We start from the raw sequence: 23,504 nt of genomic DNA on the forward strand, positions 1-23,504 counted from the left end.
GAGGTTAGAGTGGGAGAGAGCCAAAACATAAGAGACTGTTAAAAACTGAGAACAAACTGAGGGTTGATGGGGGGTGGGAGGGAGGGGAGGGTGGGTGATGGGTATTGAGGAGGGCACCTTTTGGGATGAGCACTGGGTGTTGTATGGAAACCAATTCGACAATAAATTTCATATATTAAAAAAAAAAAAAAAAAAAAAAAGAATCAAGGTGCCTGGGTTGCTCAGTCAGTTAAGTGTCCAACTTCGGCTGAAGTCATGATCTCACAGTTCGTGGCTTCAAGCCCCCCATAGGACTTTCTGCTGTCAACACAGAGCCCACTTCAGATCTTCTGTCCCCTTCTCTTTAGCCCTTCCCCTGTTCTCTCTCTCTCAAAAATAAAAAATAAACGTTAAAAAAATCTGCTAATAAGATCAGTGGAAACAATCAGGAAATGACTTATTTCAAAAATCAATTTATGAACCACTTCCCACCCATTAGAATAGCTATTATCCAAAAAACAGAAAATGACACAAGTGTTGGCGAGGATGTGAAGAAATCTAAACCCTTGTGCACTGTTGATGGGAACATTAAATGGTGCAGCCACTGTGGAAAAGCAAGATGGCAGTTCCTCAAAAAATTAAAAATAGAATTATCATATGACCCAGCAATTCCTCTTCTGGGTATATACCCAAAAGAATTGAAAGCAAGATCTGGAAAGAATTATTTGTACATCCATGTTCATAGCAGCATTGTTCACAGTAGCTAAAACATGGAAGCAACCCAAATGTCCACTGACAGATGAATGGATAAGCGAAATGTGATATATGCATACAATGGAATATTGTTCTCTCTAAATGGGAAGGTAATTCTGACCCATGCTACAACATGGATGAACCTTGAGGACATTATGCTAAGTGAAAGAAGCCAGTCACAAAAAGATAAATATATTATGATTCCATTTACATGAAGTACTTAGAGTAGTCAAAGTCATAGAGACAGAAAGTAAAATGGTGGTTGCCAGAGGCTGGAGTGGGGTGGGGGGACTAAAAGTTACTGTTTAATGGATACAGAGTTTCAGTTTTATAAAATGAAAGGAGTTATGGAGATGGATGGTGGTGATGATTGTACATTACAAATACATCTAATACCACTAGACTGTGCACTTGAAAATGGTTAGGATGGTAAATTTTATGTTATATGTGCTTTACCACAATTTAAAAAATTGAAAAAAACCAGAGGATGCAAACAGTTGCAAGATGTTCAATATGTCAATGACTGTTTTCAAAACTTCTAATGTTAACAGTCTTGTGTCCTGGGAGGTGGGCATGTTGAGATGGCAAAGAATTCTTTGCTCAGAAATCTCTGCATTATGTTCATTGGTTATTCAGATCAAAAACTCAATATACAAAGAAGAATCCTTTGAATGGCTATATTTCCAATGTCTGGAAAAATCCTTAAAGAAACATTCTAACAAATTCTGGCATTTTTAAACCCAGGCTTATAATTCAAAAATGTGAAAGTTTTCAAATGAGCACAGCATTAACAAGTCAGATTCACTTTGTTTTTAGACATTTGTCCAAATGAAGGATTCACTTTTGCTATGAAAAGAATAGCATTTGAAGGGATTTGTGTATGTAGGGAAAGGTGAGGAGGGGGTGTTAGGCCAACACTAGAGCAAGCTTTTTTGGTAGCTGCCTCCACTTGACTTCACATACTGAAAGTATCTCTACTTGCATATCCAATATAAATAGCTGGAAATCTGAGGCTGTTGGCTAAAAAGGGGTCTTGTCACATGCTTCAAGACTAGTAAAGGCTCTTGTAAAAAACGTCTGTTGGAAAACTGTCTCAGTGTTCCTGATATTCAAAGAAGCAAAGATTTGGGAAGAAACAGGTCTGCCATGTTTTGTACCCTCTGGATATACTTTTCCCCCCTAATTTGTTTTTATTAAACAGACACCATTCCAGAGGACCCCAAATTCCCTGGAAACAGGTCCCAAAGGAGACATTTTCAGACACAGTAAACTGAGAAGTAGGGCTCCTGTGGAGGTCACTGCTCAGGGTGGTGCAGAGGTGGAGGTAGGTGCAGCCGGGGTGGGGGGGGGGGGATGTAGCTGGAGAGAGGCAGAGGTGGGTGGAGGTGGGGTGGAGGTGGGATTAAGGGAAGTGGTTGGGTTGGGGGGCAGGGAGGAGAAAGGCTCTCGTTCAAGCCCCAACCCCATCAGAGCTACCACTGATCTATGTTTGGTGCAAGCTTCACTTTCAGATAAGATGCCATCTAAGCTCTGCTACTTACAGAAGTTTGGAAATCACCACTTGACAACAAAAGTAATTAACTTGAAGAAAATAGGAACACAGTCTAAATCATACTTTAATCTTAGATACTGTGATTTAACTTAGTAACTCATGTTCACTGTCATAAGATGAAAAGCTGAAAACTGACAATGCTAATTTCCTTTTTTTTTTTTTTTTGAAGTTCTCTTCTGATAGAAATGACATCATGTAAAGACTTTTGGTAAGTGCAAATGATCTATTCACCTTCTTTTGTAAATGAAATTAATAATACAATGGTAAAAGGAGAAGCAAATGCCAAGATATGATATCTGCCGTGTCCCTGGAGCCTGGGTTTCAGCTCATCTTAGCTCCTAAAACCAACATGGAGAACACTGTGTAATTGGGACAAGAGTACATGTTCAGTACAGGGACTTGGGGTGAGCACCTTTGAAAATCTAGCAATGACAAGCAGAAGCTACAAACAATAAACTACAGGGCAGATGAATTACACAGGGAGAGCTACCTAATGCTATTTAGATGCTATATAGACTATAAAAGAAAACATTATCTTAGGAACGAAGGACTGAATCAACAGGTAGATTTGCCAGCAAACCTAGAGGCCGATGGGGGCATCTGCAGTTCGGTGTGCCTCCCTACAAAATAGTATTTGGTGATACTCCCTCTGTTTGAGGACAGGGAATATCACTAAATACAGCCTTGCAGGAAGCCAAGGGATGTGGCACCTGGCTCACCTTTAACTCCCTTAGTTAGTAGATTAGGGGCTTGCTGCCAGGCTGCCAGTTCCTGCTCCAGTCTGACCTGCAGCTCTGGGTCTATTTTAATTCTTCCATGAAAATACCGACACAGACTGCCTGAGTGACTAAAAGTCCAGTCAGTTAAGTGGGGAAAAAATGGGTCAAATCAGTTTTTTAACTAATACTAACCTTAACTGTGGGTCCCAAATGTATAGTATTTTTTTAGAAGCAAACCAATGATAAGGGGCACGTGGGTGGCTCAGTCGGTTAAGTATCCAACTTCAGCTCAGGTCATGATCTCACGGTTCATGGTTTCGAGCCCCACGTCGGGCTCTGTGCTGACAGCTTGGGGCTTGGAGCCTGCTTCGGATTCTATGTCTCCCTCTCTCTCTGCCCCTCCCCACTCAGGCTCTGTCGCTCTGTCTCTCTCTCTCAAATGTAAATAAACATTTAAAAAATTTTTAATGATAAATGATAAAACAAATTTTCATTTTCTATAAATAATTACATATTTTCTAATAAAACCAAACTGTTGATTTGTAAAGGGATTTGCTCTCCCTTTATGCCTAACACAACATGAAACTCATTTTCCAATTTGTAATAAGCAAAATTTTTCTTAAGGAAGGAAGGAGATGCTTAATGTTAGCTTCCTTTCTGAAACTACACTCTTGTCACTGAAAAGTGATTCTACAGGGTTTTTTAAAATTTAGAAATACTGTAACATTTAAATATTGTACTGGAATAAAATACTTCAAAAGTGTCAATGTGTGCCAACTCATTAAAGCACAAAACTTCCCATAATTTGGAAGAAACATGGTATTTAAGCTTTTAAATGGTATTAGTGAATGAAACACATAATATTGCTTGGAGATAATAAACACAGAGTGAATAATTTAGGACAGAAGAGATAAAGTAAAAAAAATTAATTAGGGAAATGCTCAATTCAATTTTTTTTCCTGATTTAAAGTCAAATTGGTTAGGTAAGTATTCATTTCAGTGACAGGAAATACAGTAACATACTTTGAATGACAGTGAAAACACCAGAATTCAGAAAATCTATCTATCAAGTGTCAAAGTTCACTTTGCATCATCTATACAAACTCATAAGGCATATAAATGTTAATAAAATGGTTATATCATTGTTAGATGTGCTCAGAAACTTCCCAGGCACCTACATTTTTAATTACTGATAGAGTTATTTTAAATGCTTCCTATCTACTCATTAAAATATATCTTCCAGGGGCGCCTGGGTGGCGTAGTCGGTTAAGCGTCCGACTTCAGCCAGGTCACGATCTCGCGGTCGGTGAGTTCGAGCCCCGCGTCAGGCTCTGGGCTGATGGCTCAGAGCCTGGAGCCTGTTTCCGATTCTGTGTCTCCTTCTCTCTCTGCCCCTCCCCCGTCATGCTCTGTCTCTCTCTGTCCCAAAAATAAAAATAAACGCTGAAAAAAAATTTTTTTTTTTAAATATATCTTCCAAAGATCTCCTTAAATTAATAATAATTGGTCTCATTCTAGGAACTGTTTTTGAAAATTAAATTACATTAATTTTTAATCTAATTCAAATGTTAATTCAGATCAACCCTGCCCAGTAAGCCTGAACTCCTAAAGCTTTTGGTGAATGATTTAAGCCTTAGGCTTGGTTGTCTATTTGTGTGGTTTTCAAAAAAATTGGTGTTAAGCCTTAACTGATCACTCATTTTTGAGGAAAAAGGAAAAGGACAAGCTGACAGTGAATCATAGATTAACTGAAAGAATTTATACTGATCTTTGGAACACAACTGGGAGCAAACATCCTCCTCAGGCATGAAGGCCTGGTTTTTGCTCTCCTGTGGTCAGCTGAGGTTACGCACTGGTTGTGGAGGGGAAGATGCACACAGACAAAGAGGAGAAGGAGGACAGAGAAAATGAAGAGGTGACACTGTTGGCAATAAAACTCAGGCCTTTGGGATACCCACATGACTTCCCTGTATTTGAAGTTACCATGGTGAGGGCAGATTATTAGAGCAGAAACTGCTTAAGGAATACGGGAAGACAAGAACACATCTCCTCTCAGTAAAGCTCTAATTTGAGCAATGGTTAACATCTGAAACCTAACCAAAGGTCCCCTTTCAGCATAATCTTAAGAGTTGACAATCCATGAATAAGAATCTAACTGTTAAGACTCTCAAGTCCTGGGGCAGGTCATGCATCCCAAGCCCAGCAGGGGGCGTGCTGGCCTCGGAAATCACAAAGGTAGTGGTCAGAACTAATCCCCTTAGGCAGTGCAACCCCAGGGCCCTTATAGCTCCCCATTCAGACCAACACGTAGGCCCAGAACAAATGGGTTGTGGACCACCCATATGTGGCCCCTGCTCTACATCATCATATGATCCAGTCACACAGCTCCCCTTAATGGAAGGACACGGAAGTCCATCCTAGCAAATTTAGAAATTGAAATAATTATGCCAGAAATACCTTGCCTGAGTGCCTCCGATTTTATAATTTTTTTTAATGAAGATTTATTCATACAAACCTTTTATACCTTAGATACTGACAGATGAGGGTAAGGAGTGTTTCTCAAACTTGATTTATATAAAGATCCATTTCAAAAGAAAACAATTCTGAAACTACGCTTAGATTTCATCAGTTTGAAACTTAAGAAATTAAAGTCTGATTCTGCAGAAATGGTTTTTGATTGCAAATACTTGCCATTAGAGTTTTATATTGGAAACTGACTTAAAAATGTTTTCAGGTTTTCATTAAAATGAACATACAAAACTCCAAATTCTCACAACCCGTCCAGATCCCTAACACTGTATTTGGGAACCCTATTGGAGAAATACAATTTTATTAAAAATGATTATGTTAAAGACATCCTGGAAATTTTTTTAAAATTCAGAATATTAATATTTCTCTACTTGACAGATTTTTCTCTTTAGATTTTTTGACTAGAGAGGATGTATAAATGGTGTAGGTGAGTAGGACCAAGTTTGCATTGTTTAGGAACTCAGTTACAGTAAGAACCCCAAACCTGCAAAGACAGAGTCTTAGAGTATTGCTTGTTGTCTCATCTCCCAGCATATTCTATGTTTCCTCCCCTTTGTGGTAGACACGTTGGGCTGATAGATCATGGGACCAAGAAACATGATCTTTCCAATGGCCTAACAACTAAGTTTGCCTGCCACAGGCAAGAAGACAGTCTCCATAAAAATAAAAATAAGAACTCGGGTCTTAAGTATTGCAGGCAGCGTGGAGACAGGCCAACCATGTGTGCACATACTCGGCTAGTGACAGTGAGGGTAATATTTCAGCTTTACCAATGCCTGTGATCAGGAGGACAGCAAGTGCAGTCTCATATGACCTATTTTAGCTCAGGATAGAGGCTTCCACAGAGTTGGCGTGGAACAGGCCTTCAGGGGTCTGTCGGTACATAGCCTGCCCACAGGCTGCAGCATGGAGGGTGGAGAATGGGCTGGTTTAATCTTTGTCACTGCACAAAGGGCTATAACAAGGTATGGGGAAGGTAATAGTTACCTGTTCGAATGAGTGGAGTCCACTCTCTTTTCCTAACCTCACCATATCTTCCAAAATGGCTTTTTTCAGCTCCTGAATTGAACCATATAGGAAAAATTACAAGGCAAAAACACATTTCAAAATGGAGGTACAGGAAACAACGAGTTTTGAGCAAAATGCAGCTGATGGTTGTGCCAACACCCACCCCAATCCCCACCCCCCTCACTGGGGCTGATGCTCCAGGCCACACACAGCCACCACCTCTCATCAGGCAAGTAAGTGCCAGGCACAGCCAGAGGAGTGGCCATGAACAGACTAGGGGACCATCCATTTTTTAAGGTGGCTCTTTGTTCAGCCTACTGAGTCCCAGGGATCCTGTCACCGCCAGAAGAGCCCAGGACCCAGTGGGAGCACTAGGATCAATGGATGCTGCTGAAAAATGGGCCATGATCCTGGAGGAGATGATGCTGAGCCAGAGCACAGAGATCTCAGAGCACAGGGATCTCTTCTCCAGGACCCTACATGTGCCCAAGAGGCTTCGGGAAGGTGTGAGTGGTAAAGCTCTAAGCAGGAAGAACTGAGTTACTTTTTCAATTCCATGACTGACTAAGCCCAGTGCACACAAAAGCCACCTCACATTTGGAGAGAGCAAGGCCAATGAGTTAGAAGGCCTACAGTCACACTGGATACTGCTGCTAAGCAGCTCTATCAACTGTGTGGCCTCTGGTAAACCCCCTCTCTCTCTGGACTCTCCTGCAAGCTGCAAAATGGCAGAGTGGGACAAGCCTCCTGGGATGTCTCCCAGCTCTAAAATTCAACAGCTTATCCAACTCTCTAAGAAGAAATCTGCATTTTTTCAACAACAATAATGAAAAGATGAACCTCTAGTTTAGGATTTCTACCATTTATAAAGTCAAGTCAGAAATTTCCCTACATGTTCAAAATCCACTGCTTTCCTGTGTTTCTGTCCTCCCGTTATACAGTAACATAAGAGGTCCAGCAGCCAAGGTACAGACCTTATTTGCACAGAGCTCTGCATATGACCCTTCAATTCCTCTCTTCTGAGCCCAAGAGGGCATGACTTCAGGGTCAGGCACAACAATGCCCACCAAATAGGCCTGCAATCCCAACCAAAGGAAAACACAGTCATTACAAATGCTTTCAAAGTGGTTATTTGTGGTCCAGCATTAAAAATAATCTCTTGGTATTCTCAGATTCCACCCTTTTCTAAAAATAAGTACATCCTTATGTTATGATACATTTCCATCAAAACAACACACATCTTGACTATTTTCTGATATATTTCCTTAACTTTTAAAAAATTTTTTCTTTTTAATGTTTATTTAGAGAGAGAGAGAGCTGGGGGGACCGGGAAGGAGAGGGACAGAGAGGGACAGGGGAGAGAGAGGAGTCAAAGCTGGCTGTGAGCTGACACCAGAGAGCCTGATGTGGGTCTTGAACTCACTAACTGTGACTTCATGACCTGAATTGAAGTCTGATGCCCAACCGACTGAGCCACCCAGGTGCCCCACTTAAGTTGTTTTAAAAAGTTAATAAAGGATAAGCTTAATGTGATTAAGAATCAGTAAAGTTAGACCTACATGTATCTGATTCTCATGCCAATCTTTTTTCTTTTTTTTGAGAGGGAGAGAGAAAGAGAGAGAGAGAGAACAGTGGAGGGGCAGAGAGAGAGGAGAGAGAGAATCTCAAGGGGGCTCCATGCTGTCAGCACAGAGACTAATGCAAAGCTTGAATTCACGAACCATGAGATCATTTCATGCTCATCGTAAATGAGAACACCTTTAGGATGCCATTCAAAAAATTCTATGAACCAAAACACATGTATTTCTCAGGGTTTCTCACCAGTTTGAAAATGTTTTATTGATATGGTCCCCCGTCATGAAGAATTCCATTTTAATTTTTAAGGGCATTGTCTTAAAAAATAATTTAATAATAGTTGTTTATATAAATGCAATGATAGCACAGAATATGTTCACAGTGATCTTGCTGACTTCAAGTGTAAATGATGAGAAAGGAGAATAAATATAAATCTTCTGCAAATAATTTAATCCCAAACTATGTTAACATAATAGTTTAATATGCTGAACCAATATATTAAACTATGTTATCATCATTACCATTATTTGCAATACTGTACCCATTTGTCTGTAAAGTTCATTTGCATATTTCAAAATCTAAACAGCAGAAACCCTGAATCCTGCTTTGGCATCTTACCTCAAAATCCCTCTTGGAAGTAGGTGGAGCCTAAGTTAAAAGTAATGGGAATGTTCATTACTACTATTTCAAGCAACTTATTTACCTAATTGCAATTTATCAAACTATAAGCAAGTAAGATTTCTCATTTAAAAGCAATTTTCTCTCAGGGCACTTGGGTGTCTCAGTTGGTTAATCAACCAACTGTTGATTTCAGCTCAGGTCATGATCTTGTGGTTCATGGGATGGAGCCCCATGTTGGGCTCTGCACTGACAGCGAAAAGCCTGCTTGGATTTCTCTTTCCCTCTTTGCCCTTCCCCTGATCTCTCACTCTCAAAATAAATAAATAAACATCTTAAAAAAGCAATTATGGGGCACCTGTGTGGCTCAGTCAGTTCAGCATACGACTTCAGTTCAGGTCATGATCTCACCTTTCTCTGCCTCTCTCCAGCTCATGCTCTCTCTCTCAAAAATAAATAAACATTTATTTTTTTTAAAAAAAAGAATTTTCTCTCATGATGTAATACGTAGGAGAATATCAGTGTCTGACTGGAAATTAATGTTTACCACTGTAATCAAGTACCAAAGATTTATGAAATTATTCCCAAATAACTCTAGATTTTTCAGCAGGCCCAGTACACGCAGAAGGGCTGAAGCACAGGAGACTCACCTTTAAGCTGTTCCCGTGAACAAAGATTTGTGCCACAGGCTCACTCCGTATGTAGATGTTCTCAATCTTCTCGGGTGCAATATATTCGCCCTGAGCAAGTTTAAATATGTGCTTTTTCCGATCAATAATTTTAAGAGTTCCTGCCTGTGGAGTTGGACAAACAGCTTCGTGAAAAGATAGCATTCTTGAGCCTAAACCCCTGACTCAATGGTGCCATAGCCCCTCACCCCTGTCCCATCCCACCCTGCAAACCCCACCTGGATCTGCTCCTTCATCTGAGGTCTCTGCTCTTACATGTCCCCTGTGTGGCTGGAGAGGGCCACCCTGCACCACAGGTTGATGCTTTTCAAGATCTGCTGGACCCTGAGTGCTCACCCTCAGCACTTACCTCCCTCCCCCAACTCTCTGTTCCCATGCCTGCCACCCTCATGCCCAACAAGGTGTCCCCGTCCTCAGGAGGCCCATCTACCTGTATCCTGGCTCCCCTCTCACCCAGGCCCTTGCTCCAACTGTCCCTTTTCTCACCACCATCTTCAAATTCACTCCTTCAAACAAAGCCTAGGCTTCTCTGCCCAGTTACTGCCTCTACTCCCAAAGAGTGGCCTCTCCCTTGCCCAGCCTACAGCACAGCCTGGTAGAGGCTCCTACCTGACACACAAGATGCATCAGGAGTCCTCACTATTCCAGGGCCTCTGCAGCAGGCAGGCCACCCCTTGGTCAGTGAATGCTTGTGGCCCTGGCTTCTAGAACCCCTCTTCCCCCCACCTCACTGACTCTATTCAACCTCTTTGAGTTTCTCAGGTGAAGAGGTGGGTCTCTTTCCTTGGCTCAACCCTCCTTACCTCCACTGACAATGTTACTTGAAATAACCCCCATTTATTTCTTCATTCATTGGCCATTCCCACTTCTGCCTAACCATCCAGCCAAACTTCTTCACTGAATTGCAGGCCCAGAACCTAACACTCAGAACACTTCAGAAACCAGACCGTTTGCCCTGCATGTTACAAACAGGCCACTAAGGAAGCCCATCTCTGTCTTCCTCATGCCTGTCCCAGCCCCCATGCCCCAAACTTGGGAGATGGCCTTGCTATTTACCTCTCCTGGGACTTCTAACAGTCAGGCTCATTGTCCTCAATCATAAATCCCTCTCACACCCCCTCCTTCTCCCATCAAAACCACTTCCTGGCCGGGCTTCTGCATACACTCTGTCCCTCCCCTCTATCTGTTTGATTAGCCAAAGCAGAGCAATCTCTCCAGAAAAGAAAAAGCCAACCGATTCTGTGTCGTTCAAAACCCAGGCTGGACCTTAGGCACTTTCCCTATACTGGTTTCTTTGGCCCTCCTGGCATCCCCTCAGCTGGTTGTCATCACCTCCATTTTACAGATGATGAAAGAGAGGATGAGAGAGGTTAGTTAATTCCTCCAAAGTCACACAGCTTGAAAGTAGGGAAACCAGGATTTGAATTAAGTCTTTCTGCATCAGAAGTTTATCTCTTTTCTTTAATCTATCTAATACTATTTCAAAACAATAATAATTTTTAAAAAATGGACTCCTCCAGACCGCCTGCCTGCTGTCTTAGGCTCTTAGTGGAATCACAACACTAGGTCTCCACATGAATTAGTTTACTTGCTTCTTATAACACCCTGCAAGGTGGGTGGTTGCATCCAAATTATAGGGAGTCAGGAGCAGATCCAAGGTTCTGTGGAGCTTCAAGCAGTTTCCATACTTGAGGGTCCTCCTTCTTTCAGAAAAGTAAGATGAAACGAAGGGCAGAGGCTTGGAAGTTACCTTTGTAAGTGAGGGGCCCTGAGCCCAAGCTTCCTGAGCTGATGGGACAATCCCCCCTTAGCCGGCCTGCAGGACCCTGCTGCCTCTCTGGGCCCCCTCCCCCACACCTGGGGGGCCTCAGTTAGAATCACCTACCTCACACCTCCAGTGTCTCTCTACTCAGCATGCGCTCTTACTTCTGCTCTGACCGCCCTCACTCTCTCCTCTCTCCTCAGAACATGACTCACATCCGAAGACTCCAGCAGGTGCTTGTCCTCCTCTGCCTCTCCCCAGGTGAGCATGGCCCTCAGCTTATGCCCATCATATTGGCCTGTGAACTGTCTAAAGATGCATCTTTCCTCTGAGCAGAGTCCCTGGCCCAGGGTACATATACGGTATACTTCCATGTCTGCTACAGGAATGAAGGTTTCTCAATTCAAGCAGGGGCAAATCGGCTCACCAGCCCAGAGGACCACTGCAGGGCTCAGCATCATTCATGTGCCCAACAAACTCGTTTCTGAATGGCCACCCTAAACCTTAGCAACTTCCCAAAGACACAGGGGAGATTTGTGGGGTGGGCTGCATCAGGGAAGAGGCTCTTGGTTCCAGTGACAGAGCCTTTTCCTGGTCACAGTTTTTATCTAAATATGTCCCATGCACCAGGCATTGTATTAACTGCTCTGCAGGTGTAACTCATTTGTTCCTCACAACAACCGTAGAGGTAAGCAGTGTCATTATCCCCACTTTACAAATGCCAGAATGAGGCCCAACAACTGGGTCTGGCTGCGTCACAGCCAAAGAATGTCATGTAGCCTTACTCTTTTACTCCACAAAAAAGTCTGTGGCCCCAGAGAGGGATGAGACTTTGGGAAAAGGCCTCAGAGCAACTGCTGATGGAGCCAAAGGAACTCAGATACCCTCCCACCCAGTTCCAAGCTTTTCTCACTGCTCGGTGCAACCTCTTGGCTAGGGGCCAGCATCTGTGGGCTCCTGGGCCCTGCCTTTCTCAGACCTCCCAGGGCTATGAACTCCCTGTGTCTTGCACTCCACCCACTGGATTCCACAGCACTGTCTGATCTGCATCAGAGAAAGAGATAAGGTAGGGAGTGGATCTTAAACTCCAGCTCTACCCTCCCATAAAGATCTCTATCCCCTTTATCAGGAGGATGGACAAGAAAGCTTTTGGGGGCAAGGTAAGGAAGAACCTCCCAATCCCCGAATGGCTAATTCAGTTCCTGAATGGCTAATTGTCAGGGCAGGTAAGGAGAAGACTTTTGCCTCCGAAGTGAACCAGATTACACACCCTCGCACCACCAGCATGTATGAGGAGCCATGGTTGCAAACATACGCACCGGCAGCCATTTCCCAATGTCCCCAGTATGAAGCCAGCCGTCACTGTCCAGGGCCTCTTTTGTCCTGTCTGGATCTTTCAAGTAACCTTTGAACACATTTGGTCCTCTCACACATATCTGTGGGGACAAACACCAGGTTTCTGTCAGCCCACAGCATGAGGGGTCCTGAAGGGAGGCTGGTGTGAGACACACATAGAATAAGGTATCCTATTCCTCAGGAAATGCACTGAGGAGAATGCAGTGGCAGAGAGAGAGGACAGGAGCAGCTACCAGCAGATTGTCACCTGTCTCCTGCTTCTCTTAAACACCATCTTCTGTCCTTGCCATCTCTTCTCCCTGTCCTGGCCATCCCAGGCCTCCTTCCCTCCCTCCCTTTAGCATATGCTGCTTTGTGACACTGGATGGGGTCTCCTCAGGTATTGATGACTGGCTAATTCCCCAGACATGCTTGAGCCCTCTTCTTCATGACTAGGCAGTCAGCTTTCTCATCTACTCCCATACGGTAAACAAGGACAGGCCAGCACTACCTACCCCTTCTGGCCTAGCTGCAAGTGGTACTGTTTCTGCTGGGACAGAAACATAGTAACAGGCCAAGTCAGTTAGGAAAAAAAAAAAATGAATTAAAAAAAAAGTTTGGGAATTTCAAGTCTTGATTTAGACCAGCCCAGTCCCAACCTTGGGGGTTGGTTGCTTCATAAATAGGAGAGGAAATGCTGAATTAAACAGAGTCAAATAAATCAGTAATTTAAAGTGACTTTACATGTAAGGTGAAAGAAAAATAATTCCCTTTCACTCACTCTATGTGGCATCCACAGACATGCACAGCTAAATTCCTAAGTTTACCTCTCCCTCTCCTTTGTAGGTCCAATAGTTCAGTTCCTCGACATCGACGAGCTTGATATGATTGCAGGGCAGAGGTGCCCCTACATGCCCTACAACACCAAAGCAATATGGCATTTGTCAGTGTTCAGATCCATTTCAGCACTGAAGATGCTCCATGCCATGTAGAACCCCTCCAGTGGTCAAAGTGGGGAATTATGGAAGGAAAGCAATATATCTTTATTTATTTAATTTTACATGTTTTATTTATTTTTAAGAGAGAGGGGGGACACAGACTACGAGTGGGGGAGGGGCAGAGAGATAGAGGGAAACACAGAATCCGAAGCAGGCTCCAGGCTCTGAGCTATCAGTACAGAGCCTGATGTGGGGCTCCAACTCGTGAATTGCGAGATCATGACCTGAGCTGAAGTTGGATGCTTAACCGACTGAGCCACCCACACAATCCAGAAAAGCAATATACCTTTAGATGAGCATTTGTCACAGGCAAGCACTGATGATTAAAAAAAAAAAAGGTCTGGAGAAAGGACAGGCCAATCTCTGTTAGGTCTGTTTTACACCTGAGTCTTAAAAAGCTAGACAGGCACACCTGGCCCAGCACCAACCTCAATAGAGTCTGTAGGGGGTTCATACCCACACCAACCACACTATCAGGACCTTTTACAATAGTGCCCATATTCAACATTTTTCCCAATGTGAGACCCTTGGTTTTCGGATAATATATAGTCATCATCACTTTTCCTCCAGTCACCAGACTATTGATTAATGTGCATAGTAATCATCTAGAAATCTTGTTAAAATACAGACTCTGATGAGGCCTAAGTATCTTCAACGTTTTTTTTAATTTATTTTTGGGACAGAGAGAGAGACAGAGCATGAACAGGGGAGGGGCAGAGAGAGAGGGAGACACAGAATCGGAAACAGGGTCCAGGCTCCGAGCCATCAGCCCAGAGCCCAACACGGGGCTCGAACTCACGGACCGCGAGATCATGACCTGGCTGAAGTCGGACGCTTAACCGACTGCGCCACCCAGGCGCCTCAAGGCCTAAGTATCTAGGTCCCTTATGACACCAAGGTGATACTGATCCTTCTGGTCCACACATAGAACTTTGAGTAACAAAGGAATGGGAGACAAGGATGAGGTAACTCATCCCTGAAAGATACGACTTCAAATGTTGTTGGTCATATATACTCCAACCACAAAATTACATCTAAGTCATTTTCTAGTAACTGTGGTTGTTAACACAAGTCACTGGCAAGGTAGAGGATTTTTAAGCAGGTGCTGGCCAAGGTCCTGAAAGAAAAGTGAGCCACGTAGATGAAAAATGAGGCTGACACTCTGGTTTCTCTTTTAAATGACAGGCTGCCAACTTTTACAATACTGTGCAAAGATATCTATCCTCTCATACTCAATAGCTTTGCAACTTTTTGCAGTAAATATGATTTAAAAAGGCAAAAACCTCAAAAATCTTACATAGGAAAATGTATAAGATGACATTAAGAGGGAAGAGAGTGTTCAGAAAGAAGGGGATGTGTGAGTGATCAGGAAATATGATGGCAACAATAAGAAAAGACCTACTGTTCCAGGATCTCAGAAAACAGTACTTACAGTAAATTTTCCAGCAATAGAGAGATCAAAGAATTTATACATAAGACAGGCTTTATTCAACTAGAGTGTGAAGAGATAAAACGTGGACAAAAATGCTTCTGTCCGTGATGTGGCCAGATATGATTTCAGTTTGGAATCCACCTATCATGTTTCTGCTGACTGCCTCAAGGTGTTCTGAAAATAGCATTACATTACTGTGCATATTTCTTTTCCATGTGCATCACCCTAAGTTTTCTGGTTTGTAATTGGGCAAACTTAAGGATGAAGAGTGGCTCCAGGCTCCCAGAGAAAGTTGGTATCCTCAAGGATTCTTTTGTTCCATGCTTTTCAGATTCTTCCAGTGTTTGGTTTAAATTTGGTGATGGGCAATACATGGGCTACCTACTGCTTCCTCCTTGCCTTGAAAAGTGAATCTCTTCAGAATGAGGGCGTGGAAAGGGGCTGCTCCTTCCTGAAGTTGCTGTTTTCTTCCAGACATTAACATCATAGGACACCCCAGTTCCCAAAGAGCCTCAGAAATGGCCCTTTAAGAAATAGTGCTCTTGGGGCACCTGGATGGCTCAGTAGGTAAAGCATCCAACTTCAGCTCAGGTCATGATCTCACAGTTCATGAGTTTGAGCCTCGCGTTTGGCTCTGTGCTGACAGCTCAGAGCCTGCAGCCTGCTTTAGATTCTGTGTCTCCCTCTCTCTGCCCCTTGCCCGCTCACACTCTGTCTCTGTCTCTTTCTCTCTCTCTCTCTCTCTCAAAAGTAAAATAAGCATTAAAAAAAATAAATAGTGCTCTATTCACTATGAACTTGCCTTTCTTTCGTAAATAATATCCAATTCATAGCCTACTTACTTCATTCTAAAACAACCACAACCAGGGGCGCCTGGGTGGGTCAGTTGGTTAAGCATCCAACTTTAGCTCAGGTAATGATTTCGCAGTCTGTGAGTATGAGCCCCACGTCAGGCTCTGTGCTGACAGCTCAGAGCCTGGAGCCTGTTTCAGATTCTCTCTCTCTCTCTCTCTCTCTCTCTCTCTCTCTCTCTCACTCTCTCTCTCTCTCTCTCTCTCTCTCTCTCTCCCCCTCTCTCACTCTCGGCCCCTCCCCTGCTCACACTCTGTCTCTCTTGCTCTCAAAAATAATAAATAAACATTAAAAAATTGTTATAAAACAACCACAACCAAGGCTGTGTGGTATTTAGAACCTGCAAAATCCAATATACTGATACTGACTGATATTGAAAGCATTTTTCTACCTGGAACCGTATTCTGTCATGTACTACTTTTTTAAAATGACTTCTAGTTCTCTATAAAAGAAATAGGAAAATACAAAACATACTTGGAGAATACTAAAACATGTTACAAAAAGAACGACATCCATAATGCCACAACCCAGACATAATCACCATCAGTTTGTTTCTTCTTTTTCTGTCACTTTTTGAGATCTTGCTGTTTTTAACTCAGCAGTGCCCCATGAGTCCCTCCCATACCTACAGGCCATCCTACCTGAGGTCCAGTCCCCAGGCGTGGTGAAGGTACATCCAGCCGTGCACTCAGTTTGGCCATAGCCTTCATAAACCTTCAAATGGAAAACAAAACCACACTGTAAGTATACATGCTCCTACAGCTGATGGCCTTCCCTTTTCAGCCAGCTAACCTCCCACTGAGCATCTAGCTGCTCCATGCTGGTGACAGAGGGAGGGAGGTGCTTTGGAGGTAGGTTTCTCCAGGTGAAACAGAACACAAACAACAGGTGTGACCACTTGGTTTGGAAGAAGGGTGATTTGTACCACAGACACTTAGTAGATAAGGTTATGTGGTTTGGGTTAAAGATTTCTGACCTATATTTAACTACTGACTCTATTTTTCATTTGGATGATATGTATTAAAGGCAAATTTTTTTTAAGTTCATTTAGTTATTTTGAGAGAGACAGAGAGCACCAGCAAGGGAGGGGCAGAGAGAGGAAAAGAGAGAGAGAATCCCAAGCAGGCTCTGCACCGTCAGTGCACAGCCTGATGCAGGGCTTGAACCCACAACCATGAGACCATGACCTGAGCTGAAGTCATACACTTAACCGACTGAGCCACCCAGGAGCCCGTGGGTTTATTATTTTCTATTTTATGTGTAACATAATTCAGTTGTCAGCATATGTCTGGAAGAAGACAGAGAGAGAGATACAAAGTGAGGAGGGGAGGGGCAGAGCAAGGAGGGGAGAGAGAATCCCAAGCAGGCTCCACACTGTCAGTGCAGAGACAGATGTGGGTCTCAAACTCATCAACCAGTAAGAGATCATGACCTGAGCTGAAATCAAGAGCTGGACACTTAACTGACTGAGCCACCTACGCACCCCAAAGACAAATATTTTAAAACCTACTGTAAGTTTTACTTGAACTCTGTTAGATATTCCCCTCCAGAGCATGCACACGCACACATGCTCTCTCAATCTCTCAAAATAAATAAACTTTAAGAAAATATTAGTTGAACAGATAAATGAAAAAATGAATATTTTAGAGATGACAAAACCTACTGAATCAAATAAAAAAACATCAGTGAACTTTGATCCCCCTCTCTAGTGCTCTTTTTCTGGGTTGGGAGATATTTTGCAGGATGGAGAACTCAGAGATGCTATTGTAGGTGTGGTATGGGTTCTCCAGCACAATGATGATCCACATGTAATTTATCTGACCCCTTTTCCTAGAGTAGATACAATTGGACTTTGCAGGATATCACAAGATCATCCTGGCTTTCACTGAGCCTTTTTTCATCCTCAGAGGAGGGAGCTTTTGTCCCACTAAAATTTTGCCCCCAGGATCTTCCTCTATACAGTAGAGGGTATAGTGGGCTCCCTGCTCTGCCTTAACACACATCCCATTGCCCCTAGGGAAAGTCACATAAAGGCAATACCTGGCATCCCAGAGCTGCCCGGAGGAATCCCAGGACTGCTGGTGAAGCCGGGGCTGCTCCAGTAACAATCATCCGCACACACCCGCCAAGATTAGCCTGTGGGAAGAGAAAAGAACCTGCCAGTCTGGGCTGCTGAAGGTGGCATCTAACCCATCTGGGCCTCTTTCAAGGTCAACATTCAACAGTTGGATCCGACCTGACCCTAGGTCAGGTTTAAAAGAGAAGGCCTGAGGCTTTATAACATGTGAGCTGAAGATTCAGTCCCTTCTCCTTACAAATTAATCAACCCAACCAGCTTTGCAACTCGACCCACAAAATGGCCAACTTCTCTTTGCCTTTGGAGGTAAGTGCCACTTTTCTGGGCAGTGTTCTGTAATTTTGGTTCTCCTTTCCTTGAAATCAACAGCTTTCCTCTCATTCTCCCATCATCTGCCAGCAGCCAAAACAATTACTTAGAACAATTTCTTCCCACTTCCATCTTAATGGCATAGCCTTTTTTCATTTATAAATCAATACTGTTTTCTGCTCTATTGACTATGCACTGCAGAGGACAAAGAATTGTTTCTGTAAGTTGAGCCAGGAGAGTTTAAATATTAATTTTCTTAGAGCTAAAAATAGGGTAGTAAGAAAAAACGAGTAATGCTATGAATTAGCTATAGATTCTTTGAGTAATGCAGAGCTTGACAACTTAAATGAGGATACAGAAGTGAGTAATTCATGATCAGTCTGCACTGGTAGGGGTTGAAGATGTAGCTAACAGGAAGGGAAAGGAAGATTCTTGGTCACCTTGCTAGAACCTAGTGTTGCTGGGAAGCCAGCATGGCCAAGGCTACTGGGAAAGGCAAGAGAAACTTCGGGCCACAGAAGCTCCTGATGGACCTGACCATAAAAGGGCAAAGTTGCCCCAATGCCTGGGAAGACCAACAGATCTATTTTCCAGGAGTCCTTCTTGCTGGTTGCCTTTTGGCAAATATCACACCCATCCAAATAACAAAAATGAGTCCTTTAATATTTCAATGGTAGTTTAAGCTTTGACTTCATGAGCAAATGAATTATCATTTTATAAGCCCACTGGAATGGGTTTCTCCAATATTTCTATAAGGCCACTTTGGTGTCACTCCATAATAACACTGTTTGTTTTCTTACCTGAATCTTATTAAAGAAGAGTTCGTCCCAGATGCTATCATTCCTGATGATTCCCTTTCGGACCTCAGCCTGTTTACGCTTTGCTGCAAACTCCAGGAGCCAGCGCTTTAATGGTGTGTCTGCTTGGCTAAAGATCTGAGGAACAGAAGTTGGAAGGAGCTGTTGGCCCCATGTACTACCTCTAGACAGATGCCCCCAGAAAGAAGGCCCAGACTAACCAAAAGAGAAGCTCCATTTTGCCCCTGCAAGACATCAGTGGATGTGACACCCAGCTAAAGTGAACATTACCAATGTCTGGCCACATTGTAGGGATGGAAATTCCTGAAGAAAAATCTGTCCAAACAGGGTTTTGGAGAATGGGAAGAAAACAGGATAAGGAAGGGGACAGTGAAGGAATACAAGAAAGGATCAGGTCCTCCAGGACCTGGGGGAGGAGGCATGGAAAGCCTGCCTGGGGCTTCAGACCCTGTACAGTCAAGCAGACACAAAGCACATCAGCCTGGCTAGAGACCCCCTCTGGGGCTTACCTTGTCATACATCCGGTTCAGTAATCGAGGGACCACAGGGAAGATGGTGGGGCACAGAGCCTTCATGTCATCTGAGAGGAGACGGATATCTCCCTGGAAGAAGCCTACGCGCCCTCCATGGCAGTAGACGACAGACTGGAGGGAGAGGACAGGAAGGGAGGAGTCCCTCAGGGTGATCACTCCTGGCTGCAGTCCAAAGCTCTGCCCTACATGGAGGGCGCCCGTGACCCCCTATCCCAGCACCAGCTTCTGTCATGAGACACTTAAGAATGCTGTCTGGGGTGCCCCCCGTTTCCCACTAAGTCCCACTCAGGCACGGGGTGAAGCAGCAGGAGACAGGGAGGAATCCTGGGTCTTTGGGAGATGCCAGAGCAGCCAACTTCACTGGTTCCTGCTCCCTCATGCTCAACTCCCAAGCCCTGGGCAAGGACCTCCCTGGGGTCTCAGGTCTCTGAGCTATACTGCATCCTATCAGTAGATCTGATCCAGATCTGTGGATCTGCCCCAGGGAAACCTCAGCAACTTTGGAAGGGTGTGCAGTGCCTGTGAGTACCGTGGGACAATGCTAACGCTGGCTCTGGGTATTGTTTGGTGGAGGGGGGCCAAAAGGGGGGGTGTCCTGGATGGTTCTTGATGGGGTTAGGAATATTCCAGGGGCCTAATGCATGTGCCTTTCTTTAATGTTCACAGCACCCCTATAAGTGAGGCAGCATTTATATCTCCATTTTGCAGATGAGGAATGCAAAACTCAGAGAGGTAAAGGGACTTGCCCAGAGTCGCAAAACTAGTTCATAGTAATGAACTATGGCATTCTAATCTATGTCTAAAAAGCTGGAAAGCATTGCCCTAATATACCAGCCCTCCCCCAAGATAGATGGGAGAGGCTTTAGAAGACATAGCTCATTCATAAGCTGGCCCCCTGAGTGACGCATGTGTGGAAAATTATTTGTTCCCACTACCTCATGGGGACTCCTCCCACTCCCTCTACACTCCTGTAAAGCCTATCTCAGGGCCAATCATAATGCCAGTCCCATCTCCAGAGTGAGGGATCATGACAGTTTGATTCCCCAACTTTACTGTCTTGTTTTCTTTTCCAGGAGTTGGCGAGTTTTGGAAGTTATGGTATGGAAATGTCTTGGCCATAAGTGGAGCCATATGGCACAGAGTGTGAATGGTAAAAATACTTCTGCAAAGCTATAGTTCTCTCTGAGCACAGGCCATCACCTGGGGCCTCTCTCAGAGGAGTTACACCCGCAGGGAAGACAAGGCAGACCTGGGGTCTTCCCTGGAGTCCTCCCAGGACTCCCAGGACCTGTCTGAGGACAGGGCAGTTTAGTTCTATTTCATGGCACCAGTGACAAGTGGCACTCTGGTAGGGTTCTGGGTTCTGGGCACAGAATGTGCCTCCCTGGAGCCAGGGCCTTACCTGAACCATTCTCTCAAACATGTGTGCTAAAGGCAAATAGGAAATGTGCACATCCGCACATGTGGGAGCCCACTGACTCTGTAAGAAAACAGAAGGAGCCCAGGCAAGGCCCGGTCAGTCAGGTGGGCGTCTTACCTGGATTACTCTCTCAAACATGTGAGCCAAAGGCAGGAAGGAGATGAGCACATCGTCCTGTCTCGGAAAGATCACTTTCTGCAGGTGACGGGCATGGGAGACAGAAAGGAAAGAAAACACTGACAGGAAGACGACAAGAGAGTCATAAAACAATACAGAGAAAAATGGTCCTGGAGGGGCAAACAGGAAGAAGGGAAGGGAAATGGGGAGGTGGGTGGGGAGGAGACAGAGAGAGAGAGAGAGAGAGAGAGAAAGGCAAGATGAGAGAGAGAAAAAAATGTGTGAGAGAAAGAGGAAGATGAAAGGCGCAGAAGAAGAGAGGGAGAGGGAGACAGGGCAGCGTAGGAGGCGGAGTGTTAGGGCGCAGCCAGTGGGTCTAGGTTATCTGCAGAAGCAAAAAGCTCAGTGAAGCACACATAAACCAGCAGAGCTGAGCTCCGCAGGGAAGTCTCCTCTGGGGCCAGACCCCACTTCGCCATCTCCCTGGGCCACCTGAGCCAGGAGTCCAAGGGGCTTGGCTTATCAGCACTTCCTAGTCCTTCTTCCAGAAAAGGGACCCAGGGAGCCCTGGGTCTATACCAGCTGTGGCTGGGGTATGAGCCCAGGACAGATGGCTAAACCAGGCCTCACAAGCCAAGGTCTGGGGACAGGGCCTGTAGGGGAGGCCAAGAGGGAGCCCTGCTGCACCCCTCCTCCCTGGCCCACATCTCACAGATGGGACTGATCTCAGGGACAGGGGCTGCTCCAGCCAGGGGTGCCTGCACAAGGCCTGTGCCCAAGAGCAGGACATACCCTCGGGTGCTCTCCTTTGCTGGACTTCCCTGTCCCCCACCCTTTCACAGGGGCCTTTATTCTTCCAAGGCTGGCTTTTGAATGAGTCTGGACAAGCCCTGGGAACTGGGCAAACAGCTCCTGTCTTGGGTTCAGCCACCAACAGTCTCTTACAGTCTTCTACCAAAATCTATCAGTGTTTGGGGCATATGCTCCATAATGCCATCTGGCAGGAATGCAGACAGTGATTTTTCTCCACTGTGGAGAAAAGGCCTAACTTAAGTGAAAAGGAACATTCCTTTCTCCTTAAGGAAGCTGCAGGAGACATGGATACTCACCACTTGTGGAAAAATGTCCTTCTCTCTTAGCCGGTTATAAAATGCTAACATGCTTTTGTCAGGCCAAGATATCAAGCTTTTTTTTTTTTTTTTTTTTTTTTGGATTTTAGATTTACCTTTTTAAGTACAGTCTTACACATTAGCAGTCGCCATTGTTTCCCAGACTCTAGTAGTCCTTAAACACGAAATGACTGAATTAAACCCTGACCTATTTGAAAAACAAGTAATTAAGGATTACTTTCTAAATACAGGTACACATAAAAACCACAGATATCTCACTTTTTTCAGTTAAAAATGAAAAAGAGTTTTACAGGTCTTTCTGGGATCTTAGCACTTTTAGAAATCAAATTGGCTATTTTTCAGGTATGGATCACTTCAGGGTTTGAGGTTAAAATATCTATAAAGGTCAGATTGTACTAATGACAACAGAAACACCTGCCTGTGAAAGGCAGCTCAGATTACATCAGGGCAGAAAAAAGAAAGCAAACAAAAAAACCTCTGAGGCTTGAGGGTGTCCTCAAGAGACACCTGCTTTAGCAAGTCTACTTTATTCACCTCTGTCACTTTCAGAAAGCCTGAGAAATCAGCCACCACGTTCCCATGGGTGAGCATCGCACCTTTTGGGTTCCCTGAAAAGAGAAAGCACAAAAGGCAAATTAGTTGGAAGCTCAAGGGCCACTCCTTGAGAACAGTGCCCAAGTTGACAGCCCCAGACTGTCGGACCCAGACCCAGACCCAAGCCTCTGGCCTTCGTTGGCAGCCACTTCAGAGTCCTAGGCAGATGAATGCCATGTCAGAGACTTTCATCCTGTAGACACTCAAAGCCCACCTTGAGACTCCCAGCAGCTTAAACCAGAAGGCAGGTGACACAGCCACACAGGCAGGGTGACTCAAAGCCTGACAGGCTGGTTACTTGTGGCGTGTGCTCCCTAAGGGAGCACAGGTTCTCAGCCCCCTGCCTCTTCACCCAGTATGTGGAGCTGGTCTCTGGGCTAAACAGGTCTAATCTCCAGAATCCAACAGCCAACTGTGCTAGCAGAGGACTTCCTCACTGCATCCAGCACCAGGAAAGGCCCCAGGGTTAAGGCTAGGCTAGAGGTGCAGAGCGCTGGGGTAGACCCCCTGCTTGCTCATTGTCAAAGATGGGACATGGATATTCTTGCTTTATCTTGATAAGACTTCTCACTACTCCTTGTAGTGAAGCCCAGGTCAGAAGAGTCATTCTCTAGGTGAGGGACCCAGGGCGCAGGAGGCTGGGGAAGGAGGCCAGAGTGGTCACCATTTCACATCAGGGTGGACACAACACAGGCCGCGTCTGGA

At 44.5% G+C, this 23,504-nt stretch overlaps 1 protein-coding gene across 8 annotated transcripts in view; it reads right to left on the bottom strand.

Annotated features, from left to right (window-relative positions):
• The window catches only part of ACSL6 (acyl-CoA synthetase long chain family member 6), a 66,914-nt gene that overhangs the window by 10,361 nt on the left and 33,049 nt on the right, over window positions 1-23,504 (bottom strand). For 6 of the 8 annotated variants that reach the window (XM_053220658.1, XM_027076747.2, XM_027076745.2 and 3 more), the window contains 11 exons: window positions 22,740-22,813; window positions 21,076-21,153; window positions 19,515-19,649; window positions 18,988-19,122; window positions 17,842-17,937; window positions 16,443-16,515; window positions 13,347-13,435; window positions 12,504-12,620; window positions 9,384-9,527; window positions 7,515-7,616; window positions 6,520-6,591 (listed from right to left, as the gene is read on the bottom strand). In XM_053220658.1, coding sequence (XP_053076633.1) covers window positions 6,520-6,591; window positions 7,515-7,616; window positions 9,384-9,527; window positions 12,504-12,620; window positions 13,347-13,435; window positions 16,443-16,515; window positions 17,842-17,937; window positions 18,988-19,122; window positions 19,515-19,649; window positions 21,076-21,153; window positions 22,740-22,813 — 1,115 coding nt within the window. Of the gene's footprint in view, window positions 1-6,519; window positions 6,592-7,514; window positions 7,617-9,383; window positions 9,528-12,503; window positions 12,621-13,346; window positions 13,436-16,442; window positions 16,516-17,841; window positions 17,938-18,987; window positions 19,123-19,514; window positions 19,650-20,940; window positions 21,019-21,075; window positions 21,154-22,739; window positions 22,814-23,504 lie in introns of all 8 variants that reach the window. The other 2 variants (XM_027076746.2, XM_053220650.1) reach the window with 2 other exon arrangements.

The sequence above is a fragment of the Acinonyx jubatus genome, chromosome A1, assembly GCF_027475565.1.
Source record: "Acinonyx jubatus isolate Ajub_Pintada_27869175 chromosome A1, VMU_Ajub_asm_v1.0, whole genome shotgun sequence".
NCBI classification, from domain to species: Eukaryota; Metazoa; Chordata; class Mammalia; order Carnivora; family Felidae; genus Acinonyx; species Acinonyx jubatus.